Raw genomic sequence first — 21666 nt, forward strand, 5'->3', positions numbered from 1 at the left:
AATTCCGTCGTGTAGCCTTTCTCTTCTCCACTGGAGGCGGTGGCGGGGGGAGTCATATAATTAAGTTGTTCCCATTAAGAAGTTGGTGAACTTAGCAGCTAGAAGTGTTATCCCCCAGCTGGGTACTTGCATTTTAATAAAGGGTTCCTGGATCATTGTTGAACCCACAGGACTGAGCTTGATGATGGAATTTGGGGTGCTGCAATACGCAGGGAGGGAGATATTTTGGTCCGGACCCCTCAAGTTATACAATAGACTGTATCCAAGATGTAAGGCCGGGTCTATGGATGGGATGATGCCAAGGCCAGCTTCTGAGACACCTTCATTTCCTCACTGCCAAAGCACCAGCTGCTCAGAGCAGAAACACCTTTTCCTAAAGGTTAAAGTGTGTCTCTTGGAAAAACTATTCGGGGAGATTATTTACCGAATTGGGTGGATATAATAAAAGACTGGTCAGCAGCATATGCAGATTCTTTTCATAAAATATAACTTTATGATACCAGGCAGGGCTCCTTTTATGGCTTTTGCACCATCTGGTTGAAACTGCCAAAGATATGGAGGGCCTTTGCTTATGTGTCTGTAACCAGTGATTTAAATCGTGTGTCGCTGGGCAGGCAGATCCGGGTACTTCTTAGAGGGGCTGAGGCTCTGATTACCTTGGCCTGAACTCTGAGCTACAGAGAAGGTGGGTTTCTTGCTGGACTCCTTCTGTTTCAGCAAGGTCTCAGGTGCCCTTTGTGGCAAGGGATTGTTCAGGTGTCTATCTGTAGACTCATACATATTTGGTGGACTGAAAAGCCAAAGAAAGAATTGAGGAATGTGCCTGAGAGGAGGATGACAGTGGGATACTGTAGATGATGCCCTAGCTTTAGGGAGGGACAAGGAGAGGTACAGGCACATTATGAGGAGAACTTAAAAGATGAGACTCACTTGGTTCAAAGTCTGAGATGTCCTGAAAGGAGGAGGAGAGGGAGAAAAGGAAAGCTTAGCCAGTTGTTAGCCATCTGTGGAGCATTCCCGAGAAGCTCTCGACCACAGCCAGGTGGGGAGGTGGTGTTGAGACGGCGGCAGCCAGCTCGAGCCGGCCAGATGCCAGCCTCCCCTCCCTCCCTGAATGAAAATGCTTTGGTCCCATAGTGGCTCCTTCCTTACACAGAGCCTTATCAGTTCCTTTCTAGCCTGATCCAGCCTGAAGATGACCCCGCTGGCCGCTGTGGTGTCTGGCCCCCGTGTCCGACTCGTTGCCTGCCTCCTCAGGCTGGGCTGTCAGCAGGCCAAACCACTTCAGCTTCACACAGGGGCCAGCCTCGCAGCCAAGAGCCACTATGAGGTGCTGGTGCTGGGTGGGGGCAGTGGTGGGATCACCATGGCTGCCCGCATGAAGAGGAAAGTGGGCGCAGAGAATGTGGCCATCGTTGAGCCCAGCGAGGTAAGTCTTCCTCTTTTGAGTGCATGTGTGTGTGCATATGTGTGTGTGTGTGTGTGTGTGTGTGTGTGTGTGTGTGTGTGTGGTGCACATGCACGCGTACGTTAGGGGCTGGGTTGGGGATGACTGTCATGCCTAGGCCACCGTGTTCCCAGGTTAGTGCCTCTCTTTCTGGGCACAAAAAGCAGGTCGTCCAAAAGAATTGGGAGAAGGTGGGGGGAGGGAGAGAGCGAGGACAGATCTCTTCGCTTATGTTCTTCTCTCTGTTAGTTTCTTAGGGCTGCCATAACAAATTACCATAAAGGGGGTGGCTTAAAACAACAGATAATTTATTCTTTCGCAGTTCTGGAGGCTAGAAGCCCAAAACCAAGGTGTTAGCAAGGCCATGCTCCCCTTGAAGGCTGAGGGGGAAGGGGAAACTGTCTCATGCCTCTCTCCTGGTTTCTGTGGTTGTGGACAGTCCTTGGTGTTCCTTGGCTTGTTGTAGATCACTCCAATCTCTGCCTGTGTTTTCACGTGGCCTTCTCTCTGTGTGGCTCTAGTGTCTTCACATGACCTACTTATAAGGACACCAATCATTGGATTAGACGTTAGACAGTCTGATAGATAGACATTAGAGAGTCAAGGACATTCTAATCCAGTGTGACCCCATCCTAACTTGATTACATCTGTAAAGACCCTATTTCCAAATAAGGTCACGATCACAGGTCCTGGGGTTAGGACGTCAGCATATTTTTTGGAGAGAAACAATTCAACTCGTGTCATCCTCCACTTTCAGTCTCATGTCCAGAGGAAAATCAGTGGCCGTTGCACTTTCCTTTCCCTGTTCCAGTCTGGAGAAACGGTGATGAGTTGAGGGGCGGGGGAGGGGGGGGGGGGGGGGGAAAACCCCCTGAAAAGGTATCAGTGGGTTTGAGAAATTTGAGTGTAAGAGATTATAAACAGATTATAAAGTAGAAAAAGGTAGCAGACACGAGGCGGGAAGTTGGGAAGTGTTTGTAAAGCACTATTTCATGAAAAATATTTTAAGATTGTCCAAAGCGAGGTGAAAACCCACTGAAAAGGTATCAGTGGGTTTGAGAAATTTGAGTGTAAGAGATTATAAACAGATTATAAAGTAGAAAAAGGTAGCAGACACGAGGCGGGAAGTTGGGAAGTGTTTGTAAAGCACTATTTCATGAAAAATATTTTAAGATTGTCCAAAGCTTCAAAAAATAGTCAAGATTTTTGGCGGTTGGCTTAATGTTTCCTAAGGAACTGGGTGTGCACCAGTGGGAAGCTGTATCTTTGGGAGGAAAAAGCAAAATGGATCTGGTGCCGGTTTGGTGGAGAGGGTAGGGCAAGAAAGGCACAGTCCTTTTCAGGAAGTCTTCCCAGTACCAAACGAGGCTGCCCAGGGCTTTTTTGCAATCTCCAACTGATACGTTGTGATTTGTGGGGAGACCGGAGGGCACTCTCCATCTATTTCCTTTTAAAAGTGACTTTAATTCAGGGACAACATTTTAAATGACAGTGGTCTGAGAGCTGTATCAGGTGGCCTGTGGTGGATTGTAGCTAACCCACGGAAGGCCTCCCAGTGGGGCTACTCTTTGTGATGAGACAGGCCCCTCCAAGGCACTGGACACAATTCAGGAGGCCAGAATGGAGTCTGTCCTGCTCTGTGAGGAAGTGCATGACAGGGGCTGTCACAGGAGCTGCCAGCGGCTCAGGCCTTTGGCACTTTCCCTCCTGTGTCTGGTTTAGTGATTGCTAGAGCTCGTGCTTGTTTGCAGTCTAAAAAATAATCCGAGTTTGTATTTTCATTCCCTTTTCTGTTCAAGATGGACTTGAAATCCTTGAGCTCTCACAGCTGGAGCTCTCACAACTGGAGACCTCTAACCTCCTTATCTTTTTTTTTTGCGGTACGCGGGCCTCTCACTGTTGTGGCCTCTTCTGTTGTGGAGCACAGGCTCCGGACGCGCAGGCTCAGCGGCCATGGCTTACGGGCCCAGTCGCTCCGCGGCATGTGGGATCTTCCCGGACCGGGTCACGAATCCGTGTCCCCTGCATCGGCAGGGGGACTCTCAACCACTGCGCCACCAGGGAAGCCCTAACCCCCTTATCTTTGATTCCATGCATTATGGCTGTAGGGAGATTGCAGAGCTGTTCCTTATGTCCCCTTCACTCTCTGGGCGTGCTGGCAGTTCTGTCTGGCCAGTATGAGGCATTTTGAAAAAGTTGAGATCTCTTAGTCCCTCGGTCTGCTCCATGGATGTATTGGAATTCTCAGAGACCATTAAGCCAATATACCCTTTGGCCCCAAGCCTAGAACTTTCACAACTAACTGAGATCAAGAGTGGACCATCTGAAGCAGAAGAACTGCAGAAAATACTGGAAGTCTGGGTATCATGGTGGGATCTGATGCCTCTGAGACAGGAGAAGAGGGATCCTCGTGCTGATAGGGGATGTCTGTAGTCCTCCCCATGGGCTTGGGAAACACAGTGGGAAGTTAGTGAAGTTTTGAGCATCCCCAAAGCGGCAGTAAACTTTTCAGACTCAGCTCACAAATTTCTGAGGAGCCATATTTAGGTTTTTGGGCTTACTTTTTCTTCATATCCGTGCACATAAATGGATTAATAATGTGTGTGTGTTCATATGCATGTATATGTAACATGTACATGTTAAACACCAAATCTACTTTAAGCGATAAATAATACAGTGCTCACTAAAGAGAGTTTATGGCTTTTTTCGCTGATCTTGGCAGAATTCTTTTGCAGGTGACTGCCCTTCAGAGCTTAACACAGTAGGAGACGTCAGTGGAGTCGGTGGGGGGAAGACTAACCTTCTGGAGACTTTTCTCTGTGATGCTCCAAGGGTCTGGAGGGAAGAACTGAGAGAGTCTAGCTCATGTACTTTGAGCTATGACCCTTTTGATCAGCCTCACATTGAAATGAATCTCCAAATACTTTGTTTCTTAGAGACATTTCTACCAGCCAATCTGGACCCTGGTGGGAGCTGGTGCCAAACCATTAGCCTCATCTGGCCGTCCCACAGCGAGTGTGATTCCATCTGGTGTAGAGTGGATCAAAGCTAGAGTGGTTGATCTGAACCCAGACAAGAACTGCGTCCACACAGACAACGACAAGGAGGTAACCGTCCGGGTCCTTTGGCTTTTGTTAACCTGAGGGCTTGTATTGAACGCACAGCCATTATCAAACTGGACAGCTTCATGGTAAGAGGGCGGTATACATGTGCGTGTGTGCATGTGTGTGTGTGCTGAATACTGCATGAGATGGGAGGGGGTGTGGGGAATGGAGGATGGGATAGATGGAAGGACTGAGTGATGCTGAATTAATAAATGAACAATGAAGACAAGTATTTATTGAACACCACTGTTTGTCCTATTGCTTGGTACAGTATCATATGCCTGAATTTTTATTGCACAAATACTACTGCTCTGTGTGAAAATACCAGGTACCTCCCTCCTTTTTCCTTTGAAGCAGCCAGCCTCTCTATCTGACCCCTGGTCCTGCAGAGGAAGGGGGTGTTGGGAAGTATCCATCCCAGTCACACTCGGGGGAGCTCTGCCAGAGCTGTTAGGGAACTGTGTGACTGCGGTGGTGCCAGGGCTGAGAATTGCTGCTGCTGCAGCTTGAGGCTCATGGTTGCTCTGCACCATTCAGAAGTCTCCTCCCACCCCCACCACACAGGAATCACAGCTTTTCAGCAACTGCAGCCCCTGTGTCTGACTGAGGGGATGAGGGCAGGATGGTGAGAAGACAGGCTTAGGAGCCATCGGGGCATCGTGTCCCCTTGTCTGCTGCTGAGCCCAGGACAGCCATCGTGCCGCACAGCCCTGTTCCGGACTCCCATGGTTCTTGGGCCCCCAGGGTGTTATTGGCCTTAATATCCTGACCCGGCTCCCTCCAGACTGGGCACTCCAGCATTTTCACAGAACTGTGGAATCTGAGGGTTGGTGGGAATCTTTCAGATCCAACCCCTTGCTCTAAGCAGGGACCACTGGCGCCAGGCATTCTCAGCCTTTCCTTAGGTCATGCATCTTTCTGAGTGTGGATCTTAATTAGCCCAGTCTAGAAAATGCATATATGTACCTAATTTTGCATTTAATTTCAAGGAGTTCAGAGATTGTTTGCAGCCTTTTCCTGAACCCTGATCAACCCTGAACCAACCCTCCTTCCCCGCCTTCCTTCCTCCCTCCCTCCCCACCCTCTCTCCCTCCCTCCCTCTCCCTCACCCTCCCTCTCTTCCCTTCCCTCTCCCTCTCTCTCTCCCTCCCTCTCCCTCTCTTTCTCTCTCTCTCCCTTTCCATCTTCTTTCCTCTCTCTTCCACTGCAGCTTGAGCCTTTGAAAGGCAGACCCAGCATTTGGTTCCTTGTTTTGTGTCCTGCCACTTAGCACAGATTCTGTTGTATGATAGGTGTTCAGTCACTGTTTCTCATTTGAATTGATCATTATAAACATATTTCTTGCAGCTGGTATGGACCAGAGCCTTTTCCATTGGAAGTTCTTCCTGAAAAACACATGGATCATGGGGAAACGAGGACAGAGAAAGTAATCTAACCTAAAAAGTTGTGAAGCTCCATGACACACCCAGAATGCAACAGTCCAAATATGAATTCAGTCCTTGGCTTACTTTTCTTTGCTGGCTTCAGAACTGACCTTGAGTCATGGAGCAGACCGTGACACAAATAGAACAATTTTTTGTTGTTGTTCTTGTGTTTTCTCTTTGTATTCTGCAATAAGACCCAGAAGTGACTTTTCAATGGATCACTGAAAAAATCATAGTAGAATATTATGGTAAAAAAGTAAACATATACATATATAAATTAACAATAGTGCTTAAAAATAAAACCCAGCCGCTCCGCGGCACGCGGGACCCTCCCAGACCAGGGCACGAACCTGTGTCCCCTGCATCGGCAGGCAGACGCCCATGTACTGCGCCACCAGGGAAGCCCGCTGTTATTATTTTTTAAACAATACATGAAATAAACAAATGGGACTTAATTAAACTTAAAAGTTTTTGCACAGCAAAGGAAACCATAAACAAGACAAAAAGACAACCCTCAGAATCGGAGAAAATATTTGCAAATGAAACAACAGACAAAGGATTAATCTCCAAAATATACAAACAGCTCACGGAGCTCAATATCAGAAAAAAAAACAATCCAGTTAAAAAATGGGCAGAAGACCTAAATAGACATTTCACCAAGGAAGACATACAGATGGCCAGGAGACACCTGAAAAGATGCTCAACGTCACTAATTATTAGAGAAATGCAAATCAAAACTACAATGAGGTACCACCCCATGCTGGTCAGAATGGCTACTATCAAAAAATCTAGAAACAATAAATGCTGGAAAGGGTATGGTGAAAAGGGAACCCTCCTGCACTGGTTGGTGGGAATGTAAATTGATACAACCACTTTGGAAAACAGTATGGAGGTTCCCTAAAAAACTAAAAATAGAACTACCATATGACCCAGCTATCCCACTACTGGGCATTTTCCCTGAGAAAACCATAATTCAAAAAGAGACATGTACCCCAGTGTTCATTGCAGCACTATTTACAATAGCCAGGACATGGAACCAACCTAAATATCCATGAACAGATGAATGGATAAAGAAGACGTGGCACATATATACAATGGAATATTACTTAGCCATAAAAAGAAACGAAACTGAGTTATTTATAGTGAGATGGATGGACCTAGAGTCTGTCACACAGAGTGAAGTAAGGCAGAAAGAGAAAAACAAATACCGTATGCTAACACATATATGTGGACTCTAAAAAAAAAAAATGGTATTGATGAACCTAGTTGCAGGGCAGGAATAAAGATGTAGACATAGAGAATGGACTTGAGGAGGACATGGGGTGGGAGGGGAAAGCTGGGTGAAGTGAGAGTAGCATCGACATATATACACTACCGAATGTAAAATAACTAGTGGGACACAGACGCATAGCACAGGGAGATCAGCTCCTCAGTGCTTTGCGATGACCTAGAGGGGAGGGAGGCTTAAGAGGGAGGGGATATGGGGACATATGTATGCATATGGCTGATTCACTTTGGTGTACAACAGAAACTAACACAGTATTGTGAAGCAATTATACTCCAATAAAGATCTATTAAAAAAAGAAAGAATACATGGAAAAAAGGAAAAGGAAAGATTTATTGAGTATTCACCCTGCGCCTGCAGAGTATTTGACTGCTGACTGATGGAAAGCAGGTTTACAATCTGTGAACACATGCTGATGCTTTTCTTTTTCTAAATTATTATGAGACATCTATTTAGTAGATGAGCCTGGAATTTTGAAATGTTTAAACATCCTATTTACTCAGTTGTTAGTGTCAGAATTTACCTCCCCCATCCCCTGTATAAAATTAGAACATTTGCCCATATTTAGCCTTCCAGAGGGGTCTGCACTGTTCTCTGAAATTGCTCAAAAGTTTTTCCTACAAGTTTTTGCCATTCCTTAGAGTTAGGTCATCTGGCCTGGAAGCTTGAACTCATTCAAAAGACTTGAGGCTTTCTTGTGTTGTTTGCTACTTTAGGGTTTATTCTCCCTTATTTATTTATTTATTTTCATAATCTTAAGCATGTCTGTTACTAGTCCTTAAAATAATCAATATTATGCTCTAATAGAACCATCAAGGCATGCACAAACCAATGGCTTTTCTTGCTGACAGTGTGCATATGTCTTACCTGTAGGGCATCACCCCCAGACCCCATGCCATCTCTGACCTCACACCCTGAAGACTCAACACAGTTCACTCAGCCATTTAATGGGCCCGGTACACCTTCCTACAGACCAAGGAATTTAAGGGCACCCAGTCTCTATGGGTAGGCAAATCATACAGGTGAAGATGTGTATATTATCTGTCCACTTTGATAAACTGTATTTTTCACAAGCAACTGAAATCAACCATCCACCTATCCTTTCATCCAACAAACATTACCAACTTCCTCACTTTAATTTAGTGACTGTGCTAGATTCTAGGGCTATAGGGAACAAGCCATAACCTTTATCCTCTAGGAGCGTTCGATGTAGTGAGGAGAACATTGCTGCTGTATAACACAAGTGCTTCTCTATCTGGTACAAGACTGTGGCAGTCACCACCTGTGGCTCCATTCTGGGCTCCCGTCACGGCAGTCATTCTCCAGTTTTCTAGGCAAGTCCTTTCACTTTACATCCTTCTTGCTTACACTCTTGTGCTTCAACTTGTCCAACTTCTGATCCTAAACCCCCATTTCCATCACAATAAACATGGATACTTTTGCCTTCAGCATGGATAAGCACAATGCCCATATTTAAAACAGATCATTAAACAAGATTTAAATTCCAAACAGATCATTAAACAAGATCAGGTAGGTTATATCACACACATCCTTTCTAGTGGCCCTCAAAAGAGCAGTTTCTCAGTTACTATATTGATCCAATTCATACGACGGGTCAGATTTGCTTGGGGTTCACAAGCTACCAGATAGCTTTTAAAGAAAGCTGATTGTTTTTAGAATATTACTCAGCCATAAAAAGAAACGAAATTGAGTTATCTGCAGTGAGGTGGACAGACCTACATACAGAGTGAAGTAAGTCAGAAAGAGAAAAACAAGTACCATATGCTAACACATATATATGGAATCTAAAAAAAAAAAATGGTCATGAAGAACCTAGGGGCAGGACAGGAATAAAGACGCAGACATAGTAGAGAATGGACTTGAGGACAGGGGGAGGGGGAAGGGTAAGTTGCTACGAAGTGAGAGAGTGGTATGGACATATATACACTACCAAACATAAAATAGCTAGTGGGAAGCAGCCGCATAGCACAGGGAGATCAGCTCGGTGCTTTGTGCCCACCTAGAGGGGTGGGATAGGGAGGGTGGGAGGGAGACGCAAGAGGGAGGAGATATGGGGATATATGTATAGAATAGCTGATTCACTTTGTTATAAAGCAGAAACTAACACACCATTGTAAAGCAATTATATTCCAATAAAGATGTTAAAAAAAAAGAAATCTGATTGTTTTAAGATTTGAAAGTCATCCTCCCACTCTTCAACATGAAAAATATTGTGTTAACACAAGCACTAGGGAAGCACTGTGGCCTCTTTGCTGTCGTTCTCCACTGTGTAAAAATACAGGCGTCTCGAGCTCCCAGAGGCCAGGCAGGTTATACAGTATTTGTGAAGCAGTGAGGTGTGAAGCAGCAGAGAACGGTGGGCATGATGGCAAACTGGAACGTGCATCCCTGCCTGCTGTCCTGCGCACTACCCACAGCCCCAAGTCAGTCACGGTAAAACATGGAAACGCAGTGTTGGCCACACACATTTGGGGCCTGAGTCAGCCCTGGGGCTGCCACTTTCTGGGTCCTGGTCTAAAATGTCATTTTTTTGTGTTGCAGATTTCCTACAAATACCTTATAATTGCTCTCGGAATTCAGCTGGACTATGAGAAGGTACTGTTTTAAGCTACTTTTATGTTACACTGGCGTCCTCATGCTACGATCAAAACAGCGTTTAGTTGCTTTACATTCATTTTGGCAAGAAAGAGTATTAAGCAATCCCCTTCTAGTTTTATTTCTCAGCAGTCTTTTTATGGTTTTAAAAAAGTCTTCTCTAAGATTCTGTCAATGATCATGATATGTTCTAGCTTTAAACTATAATCAGAGTTCAGCGTGTTCATGGCCTGATGGTAATTCTTGCAAAATAGCAGCCTTTTCCACACTTAACAAGAAAACTACCTTTCTCTGTAGGACTTAGTTGGTTATATTACAGATTAAATTTTCCTTTGAAAGTAAGATTTAGATTGTGAATTCCTAAGCAGACTTTAAGGGTAGAATACCAGCAGTTAGCTTATCAGGAGCTGGAAGGATGTCTGAGTTTTGTTGCATAGAGCTGGGGTTTTTGGTATGAAGTGACCGACACAATATAAATGCTGCCCTAGAATTTCCTTAGACCTCCCTTTTCAGTGAGCTAGAGAGCCAGATGCCTTCTGACAATTGTGAGATTCAAATTTATTTTCCTAAAACATAATGGGGTGAGTTAGTAATTATGATTTCCAGAAGCTTATTGGGGACTGTGGATAAGTAGCTGAAGCACATAAAGCATTGTGATGACCAGGTCACAAGTTTCAGGAATGCGGTCCAGGTGAGAGCCACATCTGAGGTGGATCAGCAGGGTCTTTGAAGTGTGTTTCTGTGTAAAAAAACCAGAATCATGACATGTCCAGGGTAGGGTGTAGTGAAAATGACCTGGGGCGTGTTCTGTGAAGGGTTAAACAAGCCGTGACTTGGTGTGAAGGTGTGAAGAGTTTGGTGCCATGGGTCATGAGCCTCATATAACGACAAACTGTGGAGGAGACTGTATGGAGAAAGGTGCCAGTTACAATTTCTGGGATGTCCTTGCCTCTTAAAAAGCCCACCAGAGTTGACTTAGCAAAGACAGCCCATCTCCACCATCCTGTCACCCCGACAGCCCAGTGCCGTGAGAGGAGGACTGTTTGAAGAAACCAGTGCTGAGAGTTCTTAGCACCCTCTTGCAGTAAACCAAGGAACAATAATATTTAAAAGTAACTGTTACTATGGAGTCTCTACTATGTACAGGGACCATGCTAGGAATCTAATACTGACTCCTCACAACTGCTTGTGAGGTAGATATTTTTATCTCCTCTTGATAGATGAGGAAACTGAGGCTAAGAGAGCATGAATAACATTACCAGGGCTACTGTGTTACTTAGCAGTCTTTGCAGATACTAGAAAACTACCCAGGTTAGTGTAAACAAAAAGGGATTTCTTTGATGAGGATACCGGGGTGTTTGGATCTCTGGGGCAGGAATGTAGTTGGGCCTCCAGAAGGGCTGGATCTCTGATCTGGGCTCTGTTGAACCTCAGCAGCTTCCCTCTGCCCAGCTGCCTCCGCCTCTTTCCCCCACCAGCTCCCGAGAGGGTCTCTGCAGCTCCGTGTCCTGCTTGCTGGTCTGCTCAGTGCAGTAGGACGGTCCACATCTCCCAGCGCACAGCCTGTTATCTCATCTCAGACTTTCCCGTCTCCTTCTGCCTCAGGGTTCCCAGAAGCAACTTGGATTCAGTGGCGTCATAAACTGCCCTTTATGACCAAGTCTCCTTAAAAGGAACTTGGTTACCGCTTTATGGCACCCTTTTCCTTAACAACAGCTTCTTCAGACTAGAGAAAAACGATGAAGGCAGATTTGCCGTTTGTTTATATGTTGGACCCTGAGTCTTACTTTGGGAGCCAGGAAGTATGGAGGTCCTGTGGGAAGAGCCACAGACAGTGGTCAGGGGCCTCGGTATCTAGTTCTGTAAGAGTCTAGGTGGGTCTCTCAACCTCGCTCTTCAGTTTCCTCGTCTGTGTCTGTGGGTCAATAATATTCCACCCCCTCCCTCAGAGGGGTATAGTGAATAGAGTGAATATTAACATAGATGTGAAACTGCAGAAACATTAAAATGCAAGGTGATTTTACGGTAATAAATGGTTACTGTTGTTGAGACTGAGAATATTACCACTACTTAAACTGCAGCAGAAGATATGGTCAGTAATCAGGGGAATAGTTGCTCTTAATTTTGGTTGCAATGGAGGAGACCATAGGACTCTGTTTCCTTGAGACCTGAGGAATAGGTGTTGGGTGACTCTGCAGGTGGGTGCCCTACAGCCGGGAGAACAGGCTGGAGAACAGCCTGGGGAGGTTCTGAAGGACCAGGCCATCTTGATGACTGTTTTTGATGGTTCCCTGCTTGTGCCTGAGTCTCTTAACTCACTCCTTTCCATCTTCATTGCATTGTATGAACCTTCTAACATTTAAGACAGTGACCCAGTTAATCTTCCTGGCAGGAATACACTAAAACTTACAAAACACTACCACGTAAGTGTCATTTTTCTAATCACCTTACACGCTTGGTCTCCTTTATTCCTGCCAACAACCCCATGAAGCAGTTACTTTTATCCCCATTTCACAGATGCTGAACATAAGCTTCTCAGTGTGCATCAGAATCACCTGGAGGGCCTGTTAAAACAGATTTCTGGGCTGGCCTCTGAGTTTCTGATCCAGTAGGTTTAGGGTGGGGCCTGATAATTTGCATTTCTAACAAGTTCCCAGGTGGTCCTTCCTGTTCTGGGGACCACACTTGAGACCCACCAGCTGATTTATTGTGTAATTTACACAGGATCACAGTGCTTGTAAGTGGAAAAGCTAGGACTCAGGCTGGGTCTGTAGGGTTCCCAAGTCCATGCTTTTAATTTCCTGCCTTCGTGGCCTTTACCAAGAGCTGGGCCTGGTCCAGCCTGATACAGAGTAATTTAATTTTGTTAATCACTGACAGTATGGCTCTTGGTTCTGCCTGTCGTTCTTTTTCTTCCCAGTAAGGCAACGGGTTCTCCGAAAAGGAAGTAAGCCTGGCTTCTTGTCCTCACTCTGATGGTGGGAAGAGATAGGTTCAAATCCTGGTCTCCAGGCCAGGGAGGCCGAGGGTTTCCGGCGGGCCAAGCCTGTTCTGTGTTTTGACAGGTGACTGCAGGCACCACAGCTCTGGGCTTAGCAGATCCCTCAGCCACCTGCCTGCTCCACTGTGTGTGAGTCCTGGGGCTAATGATTGTGCTGAAATACTTGAGAGGTTGTAGAAACGGCAGAGAACAAGGACTCTAAACACAGGGTCCATTTGCACTTTTGTTAAATAATAATTTCTTTGTGTGCTTTGTTGCAGATCAAAGGCCTCCCTGAAGGTTTTGCCCATCCCCAAATAGGGTCCAATTATTCAGTTAGGACGGTGGAGAAGACATGGAAAGCTCTGCAGGATTTTAAGGAGGGCAATGCCATCTTCACCTTCCCTAATACCCCAGTGAAGTGCGCTGGAGCCCCGCAGAAGATCATGTATTTATCAGAGGCCTATTTCCGGAAGGTATGCTTCTTTTCCAGGGATAGAGACAAGGAGGGCAGAAGGGATTTCATTTTTATCCATGTCAAAATACCTTTTTTGTTTTTAAATTTTTATTACATATGTACACAATTATGTAATTGGAAGTTTACAAAATAGAAAAAAAGGAAAAAGTCACTCATAATCCAATTGCTTTGGTATAGCTGCTGTCATCAATTTGACGTGTACTTCCATTTTTTCCCCTATACATGTTTTTTTTAACATGGTTATAATCATACTGTACATACAAATTTATATGTATTATACGTTATTAAATAGTCTTTGTAATATACTTTTAAATGTGTGTATAAAAGTCTACTGGTGAGATATGTTAGAGATTGTTTAAATATATCCGTGCATTTGTACAATTAGTTGCACATTGTTCATGTTTGTACATAATACTATCCTCAGCTGCTCCCGCTCAACTTCAGTGTTATGAATATTTTTTGGCTCTTATTATATATTCTTGGATGTATAATAGGCAAACTGCCAACTCTAAAGACAAAAAATTGTTCACTTAGAACTTTGGACCTTAGTGGAAAGAGATGTTTGGGTGGGGATGCTTTCTCAGTGTTCCTCAAACACCTTCAGGTGTCCACAGCTCAGGTACACCTGGTGAGAAGCTGTGGCGAAGCTGCTGTCGCTCTCCTGCCCATGTGTGGAATGTCACAGTTGGTTTACCAAAGCACGGTTTGACTTGAGACAGTGACAGGATTCAAAGCAGCCTCTGGTTCTGTAAAGGGACAGGTGGGCAGAAGGGGAGGGGAAGGTGGGACTGAAGAGGTGTTGAATGTGTGCTTGGAGCCTGGCACTGGGAAGGCCTTCCCCTGGGTTATGTAAACCTGCCCCAACCCTGTGGCGTGGGCAGTTAAGGAACAGGTCCACCATCACTGCTGTTTCTAAGAAAAGGTCACTCCTGGGTCATGAGAATTCCAGGTTGGCACAGCCTTTTGAGGTTCTTACCCACCCATCTTCTTTCAAATAGTGTGATCCAGGTGAGCAAATCCTAAAAGGAGCTGAACAAAAGAAGAGAGTCAGAGGTTAGCTTTCTTCCCTTCTGGAATTCTCTTTGCGTAACGTCTCCCAAGTCTTTCATGGCCTGAGAGGAAGGTTCTCTTTCAGGTGCCTTAAGATCTTAGGCACTTGGGAGGATACCAGCCTTTCTGAAACATATGAACAATACTAGAGCGTATGAACCAAGTGGACGGGAACTTTGTTTTGTTCACTTCTGTCCTCTCAGCACCTAGAATAGTACTGGGACAACTCTAGGACCTCACTAAATGTTTACTGAGTGAATCAACAAATGAATATATGAATAAACAATTCAGTTCTATCTTCCCTTGGACTTGACTTTCATCTCTGGCCCTCTTTGAACAGGGTCCACCTCAACACCTGAATCAAGTTGCTCTTAGTTGCTGTGTCACTGACAGAAAATGAGGAGGCAGTGGATTGGTCCACAGCTCACCCACCAGTGCACAGTGATGGAGAAAGCTGGCGAGGTCTCTTCTGAGGGTTTTAAGTCTTGTCTAGGTTAAAAAAAAAAGGGTGGCCAGAGTAATACTTTGATGTTGGTTGTTTCTATTCTTTTCTTTTTCTCAGACAGGGAAACGATCCAAGGCCAATATCATTTTCAACACTTCTCTTGGAGCAATTTTTGGGGTCAAGAAGTATGCAGATGCCCTGCAGGAAATTATCCGGGAGAGGAACCTCACCGTTAACTACAAGCAAAACCTCACTGAAGTCCGAGCTGATAAACAAGAGGCTGTTTTTGAAAATCTGGACAAACCTGGAGAGACCCAAGTGATTTCAGTGAGTGTGGAGGTGAAGCTGTCAGCTGAGCAGTGCCATAGATGCAGGTGACGCTGAGGCCCTCACTTCGTTGTCCATCATCATCATGTGCTTGGGAGGCTGGTTACAGTGAGCATATTAGGGTTGCAACAGGGGAGACGGTGGACCAAAATGGGTGGGGAAGAGAAAGAGATAAGAGGCTGTGTCTATGGGAGGTGAGGAGGGTTCATCTACCGGTACCAAGTGAATTTTTGTGCTATTTTGTATGTACTTCCTTGGCATTGAGTCACTTGAAGCTGCTAAAAATATTTTACAACTTCAGTTATTGCCTAGAGTTTAAGAAAGGCTCCTTAAATGCAGGATTCGGTGATTGTCTCAATTTATGGTTTGTGAGAGTCAGCCCTGCTTGTGGATAGTTCAAGAATGATGGGTATCTTTCATCTGTGGAAGGGGCTGTCTTTAAACATGTTTCACCTGTGCCTGAAAGGAAATGCTTAAAAATCCTTGAAAGATCTGGTGGAGCCACATCCTGCTTGGAAAGATCTAGCCTTTGTATATGGACTTGGCTTCTATGTGTCTGTTTCTTCTTCTGTGAAGTGTGGGACTAGTACATTAAGAACAAGATGTAAAGCCATCTGGAGAAGATGCATGGAAGCATCATTTGTTTATGTCATTCTGGCAAGAGCTGTTACTAATGAGGAAACAGTACATAGAGTCACAGTTTATTCATTCAGCATTTTTAGAGGAATGAAGGAGTCCATAAAAGGAAATTTTGAAGTGAACCAAAGATTAATTTTGTAAACATCAGAACTTCACATTTTAAGCTTCCTAGTACAAACTCTTTTTAAAATGTATTTCACACATCTTTCCTTTCTTAAATGGCATGTAATGACTATCATTTAAAATGTTGCTGATGACTCAAGGTCATATTTTAAAAAACTTTTAGTTAGAAATAATCTCAAACTTAGAGAAGTTGCAAAAATAAAAATTGTGCAAAGAAGACTGTATACAGACTTTACCTAGATTCACTTATTGTAGAGTTTTACTCATTGATTTCACTTTCTGTTTCTCTCTATATGAAAGTATAATGTAATGTAATGTAATATAATATATTTTCCCAAAGCATTTAAAGGTGAGTTATGTACATCGTACAACATGGTCCTTTACCCCTAAATATTTCACTGTAAATTTCCTAAGAGATAGGAGTATTCTCTTACATAACCACAGTACAGTTATCAATTCAGTAAATTTAGCATGGATACAATATTTTAATCTATGAGTTACAGTCTGGTTTTGTTGATTGACAAGTAGCATTTGTAGTGCTATCCCTTCCAGGGCAGAAGCCGGTATAATTGCCATGTCTCTTTAGCCTCCTTTAATCTGGAATGTTTCCACAGGCTTTCTTCGTCTTCCATGACACTGACATTTTAGAATAATACAGCTCCCTCCCACCCCACTTTTATTTTTTAATAGAATGTTCCTCATTTTGGGTTTGTTTATGTTTTCTTCTGATGAGTTTCAGGCTCTGCTTTTTGGACTGAAATACCGCATAAGTGGTGTGTCTTTCTAGGGCATCACATTGGAAAGCACACAGTGCTCATCTGCCCCTCGCTGAAGATGTTCATTTTGATCGCCAGTCAAGATATGGTCCAATTTCTCCACTGTATAATTATTATTCTTTTTCTTCCTTGCTAATAATAAGGAGTTTGGCGGGAGTGAGGGGTTGCAATTTCAGACCATGCAAACACCCTACTCAGTAAAGTTTCCCACTAGATTTAACATCGATTGATGATTTTTGCCTAATCCAGTCTTTACTATGATGGTTGCAAAATGATGTTCCAGTCCAGCATTCCCTCCACCTTTACAAGTAGACTCTTGGCATCCTGTCAGCAAAAGCCCTCTCTTCTCAATTAATTAATTAATTATTAGTATGAACTCATGAATTTCTGTTTTTTCCCCCAATGGTTTATAATTCATCCCTGTCCTTAATTATTTTGGTGCTCAAGTTGTCCCAGATTTGGTCAGTTAGGAGCCCTTTCAGGATGGCTCCTATGTCGTTGTGACATGTCCCCATCATATTTTTGAGCACTTCCTTGCTTTCTGGTGTCACAGTATGTCTCAGGCTCATCTACTTGCCCCAGCTCAGGGTCATAATTTTGCATAGCTCTTGCAGAGTTACGCTCTGAGGCCCTACTGGGTTGTTTAGAACTAGTTATCACCTTACAAAAGAGTCTCAGACTACTCTGTTATTTGATATTGTGTGTGTCCCCTTTGTGATTTTCCAGTTTTCTTTTTTCCTGGCTGTCAGGCAGTTGTGGCTTTGGAAGGTCCCTCCAGCTTCAGCTCTTTTAAATCGCTATTTCTAATTTTTTATTGGCTGGAAAATGAGATAGCCAAACTCATTAAATTTTATGTAAAGTAAAAGCAGATAGGCTATGTGTGAGGGCCCACAGCATACTTTTATGAGCAAAGTGTATGAGCTTGAGTGCATGAACTTAATTTTGTTATTTGGGCCTTTCTACTTTGGTTCTCAGCTGTGCTGTGGATAGTTGAGGCTGTAGATAGGGACTTGCATAAATAAATGGTTATGGTTCTTCTAAAGGGTTATAAGGAAAGAAGATTATTTGTGCCCTTTTGAAGTATAGGATTTTAGGTAAGATTTTCCCTTCAGACCCAATTCCACTGTTTAAAATATGAATTTTAAAAAATCGACCAAAAGGCTTTAGAGCAGTGGCTCTCAGCCCTGGCTGCACATTGCAGTAACCTGGAGAGCTTTTAAAATGTGCCAAGATGCCTGGGTCTAACCCCCAGGGATTCTGGTTAATTGGTCTAGGGTGTGGACTGAGGATTGGGAATTTCAAAAGTTCCCCTAATGATTCTCTTGTGTAACCAGGATTGGGCACCACTGCTGTAAAGAATTAAATGTACCCAAAAGCCTATAGTCTCTGATCCTTCATAGAGAGCTTGTGAACTGGTCCAAGTCTCCTATGTTTATAAATACCTAAACTTTTTTTTTTTGCGGTACGCGGGCCTCTCACTGCTGTGGCCTCTCCCGTTGTGGAGCACAGGCTCTGGACGCACAAGCTCAGCGGCCACGGCTCACGGGCCCAGCCGCTCCACGGCATGTGGGATCTTCCCGGACCAGGGCACGATCCCGTGTCCCCTGCGTCGGCAGGCAGACTCTCAACCACTGCGCCACCAGGGAAGTCCTAAACTTTTTTTATATCATGGAGTCCTAGAACTAGATGAGATTTTGGAGATTGTCTAATGTAGTGCATTTCCTTATAGATGAGGAAAGGAAAGGTGAAATCACTTAGCATTTCATTTTTCATTGTAAATGAAACTGTTCCTTCTAGCCAGAGCTTCTAAGACTATCATCTACAGGTTTCACGTGTCGGAATCACTAGGGGATTTTGTTAAAGTGAAGATTCCTGTTCTTCTACCACACCTACTGGATTGGGATCTGGGGGTGGTGGGGCCCAGGAACCTGCATTTTCCACAAGTCTCCCAAATGCTGCTTATGAACATTAAAGTTTATATTCTGAATAGATGATTTATGTTAATGAAGGAGAACCAAGTTATTTATCAGATTCAGTTTATGGAAATAATGGATAAAGAACAAGGTACAACTGAATGCTAACGTTAATTTTCAGCAAATCTATAATGCAGACCCCAGTAGTTCTTTTCTCAAGTAAAACTTCATACCTTTATGCTGATTATGTGGAAATATTTAACCTTCCTTCTAGAAAAGATGTATGAAATTCATGTGTATTTGTGAAATTCAAGCACAGTAACTTTAGTAAGGTTTAGCCCTCAGCTAAAAAAAGTGGTCTGGTTAACTGCAGAAATACAGACATGGCCTTAATAATTTGGTGGATGACGGTTCTTGACCGTTCCGTCTGCTGTCCTGCAGACATGTGGTCAGTCTCCGTGTAAATGAACAGACCCAGCTTCAGGGACCCAGGCCCCTAAAGAGCCACCCAGAGTACTTCGCAGAACACTACCCATTTGCCCCAATTCTTCTACCTTAAGGTTGATTAAGCTTGTAATTGTCTGAGAGTGGGAATAAATACAAGTCACCTTCCTAACTCCCTCTGCCACCAATGACTGCCAGGCCCTGGTGAGGGGACAGAGCTCCTTATGGAAACCAGGGGTTGTTGACTATTACAAGGTTAGGATTGTCCTAAGATGCTAAAGTTTTCACCGTAATGAAATGTTTTGTGAACATTTAAATCAATTTGATATTGCTAGATGGAGTTTATTAAATGAAAGGAATGAAAAGGATAAACTGCAAAATATCATGTAAACAGAAAAGAACATTACATAAACAAAAGAGTTAAATGAGCCATCAGAATTGACCAGGTTTGGTTAGTGCCCTATTGCCAAGGGTAACCCTGATACAGGTTTTTGGGAAAAAAAAATCCACCCTGCCTCCCACATGGTTCAGTAAACCCAGCACTGAATCAGACCCCTCCTTCTTCAAAGTGCTATAGCCAATATTCTTGCCACCTTTATTTCACCTTAAATTGGTGTTTTGATGGTTTCCTTTATGTATTTTGAGTGTTGGCCCACATTTGGGAACGGTGCCCACTTATGAGCTCCTAACATGGCCTTTACAAGTTTCAGGTGCTCTGAGAACCTCTTTGCAGAATAAAACTGAAGTACCAGACTTTTACAAGTCGACAGCTGAGGGTCAGGGAGAGAGCAACTGAGATACACCCCCTGCTTTGTTTCAGTAATAAAAAGAAACATCAATGAGTTCTTTCAAAATGTTAGTGAGGTTCACTCCAGTATTTAGGATTTCTCCATGCCTACTGCCCAAGGGATCACGTGCCCTCCGTATAGGGAGACCATGTCAGTTATTTTATCACCACATTTGCACAGGAGCATGTAAAATCTTGGAGTGGGTGTGGGTCAGTAATGAGCACTTATACTGCTCCGTGCAGCCATAGTACAGTGTGTGGGTTAGGGAGTTAGGACGGGAGCTTGTGGGGCTATAGAAATAACAGAAGAAACACATATTTGGTTGCTCTCCTTTTTTGCAGTATGAAATGCTTCACGTTACACCACCAATGAGCCCGCCAGATGTCCTCAAGACAAGTCCTGTGGCTGATGCTGCCGGCTGGGTGGACGTGGATAAAGACACTCTGCAGCACAAGCGGTACCCAAACGTGTTTGGGATTGGGGACTGCACCAACCTGCCGACGTCAAAGACCGCTGCTGCTGTAGGTAAGACCACAGGTTGTGTTTCTTCCCCACTCAACATGATGTCATCCTAAGGCACTGTCATAACAAAAACAAAAGTTGGGCACAAGTGGCATTTCATTATGTGCTAATTATATTAATGAAGTTAGATTTCATTATCTTCATTAATAATGAAGAAACTTTTGTGGCCTAAAAATGACTTTGGCCTCCCCAACACAGAAGCAAGTTGTCAGTGAACCGAGTGTTGTGTAAAGAAGAAAGTATCTGTTGAGTGCTTTGCACCAGAGTAGCACGACCTCATCTGCCTTTTCTCTGTCAGAGGGGTGGTGTTCAGGGGAGGGGGCATTAGAGAGAGAGAGGTACCGCTTTTCCAGCTCTCTAGAATTCTGTTACTTCTCACACTGCCGTGCTCACATCCCTGGCCTTCTTTGCCCCCGATGCCAGGCAGGTTAGCTATTTTTCTTCTGCCTGAAACACCATAAAACTAGGGAAGCATTTGTTTTCCCAGAAAACACATGCAAGTCAGTGAAAGCTTGCAGAGCAGAAAATTGCACTGTTAAGACAGATACAGTGGAGAGTGCCCTGATTGGTACATGATTAAGGCCTCAGCCTGGGAAACTAAATTCTTCACGGCGATGTTCTGCTCTATCAGTGATGGAGGGAATTGCCTTTCAGATTCTGTTTTCTGTAGACAGGGACTGTCTTCTTTAGATGCTATGAAACACGGACCTCCCTGCTGACGGGTATGGGAGCGTTCTGTGTGAATTACACACCTGCCAAACATGTGTTACTTCTGCTTGAATACGTCAACCTAAGAAAGACTTTCTAGGAAATCCATTGAATGTCTTTTTCATTATTATTATTACTATTTTAAAATTTATTTTTGGCTGCATTAGGCCTTCGTTGCTGTGCATGGGCTTTCTCTAGTTGCGGCAAGCCGGGGCTACTCTTTGTTGCGGTGCGTTGTGGTGCGCGGGCTTCTCATTGCGGTGGCTTCTCGTTGCAGAGCGTGGGCTCTAGGTGTGCGGGCTTCAGTAGTTGTGGCACGTGGGCTCAGTAGTTGTGGCTCACGGGCTTAGTCGCTCCGCGGCACGTGGGGTCTTCCCGGACCAGGGCTTGAACCCGTGTTCCTTGCATTGGCAGGCGGATTCTTAACCACTGCGCCACCAGGGAAACCCGTCTTTTTCATTATTAACAGTAATTTTCCCCCAACTTTTCATTCAAAAATCTCAAATCTATGAAAAATTTGAAAGTACAGTGAATACTCATATACCTTTCAGGTATTAACCAGTTATTGATATTTTGTGACTAACATAATAATTAACC

General features: G+C 44.2%; 1 protein-coding gene across 3 annotated transcripts in view; it reads left to right on the forward strand.

Annotated features, from left to right (window-relative positions):
* SQOR (sulfide quinone oxidoreductase) overlaps positions 1-21666 on the forward strand; it is a 50985-nt gene that overhangs the window by 26425 nt on the left and 2894 nt on the right. For 2 of the 3 annotated variants that reach the window (XM_007467028.1, XM_007467026.1), the window contains exons 2-7: positions 1179-1429; positions 4384-4554; positions 9823-9876; positions 13138-13332; positions 14947-15156; positions 20181-20364. In XM_007467028.1, coding sequence (XP_007467090.1) covers positions 1196-1429; positions 4384-4554; positions 9823-9876; positions 13138-13332; positions 14947-15156; positions 20181-20364 — 1048 coding nt within the window. In that variant the 5' untranslated portion in view covers positions 1179-1195. Of the gene's footprint in view, positions 1-614; positions 686-1178; positions 1430-4383; positions 4555-9822; positions 9877-13137; positions 13333-14946; positions 15157-20180; positions 20365-21666 lie in introns of those variants that run through there. The other variant, XM_007467027.1, reaches the window with a different exon arrangement.

This window comes from Lipotes vexillifer, unplaced genomic scaffold (genome assembly GCF_000442215.2).
Source record: "Lipotes vexillifer unplaced genomic scaffold, Lipotes_vexillifer_v1.1 scaffold1010, whole genome shotgun sequence".
Classification (NCBI taxonomy): Eukaryota; Metazoa; Chordata; class Mammalia; order Artiodactyla; family Lipotidae; genus Lipotes; species Lipotes vexillifer.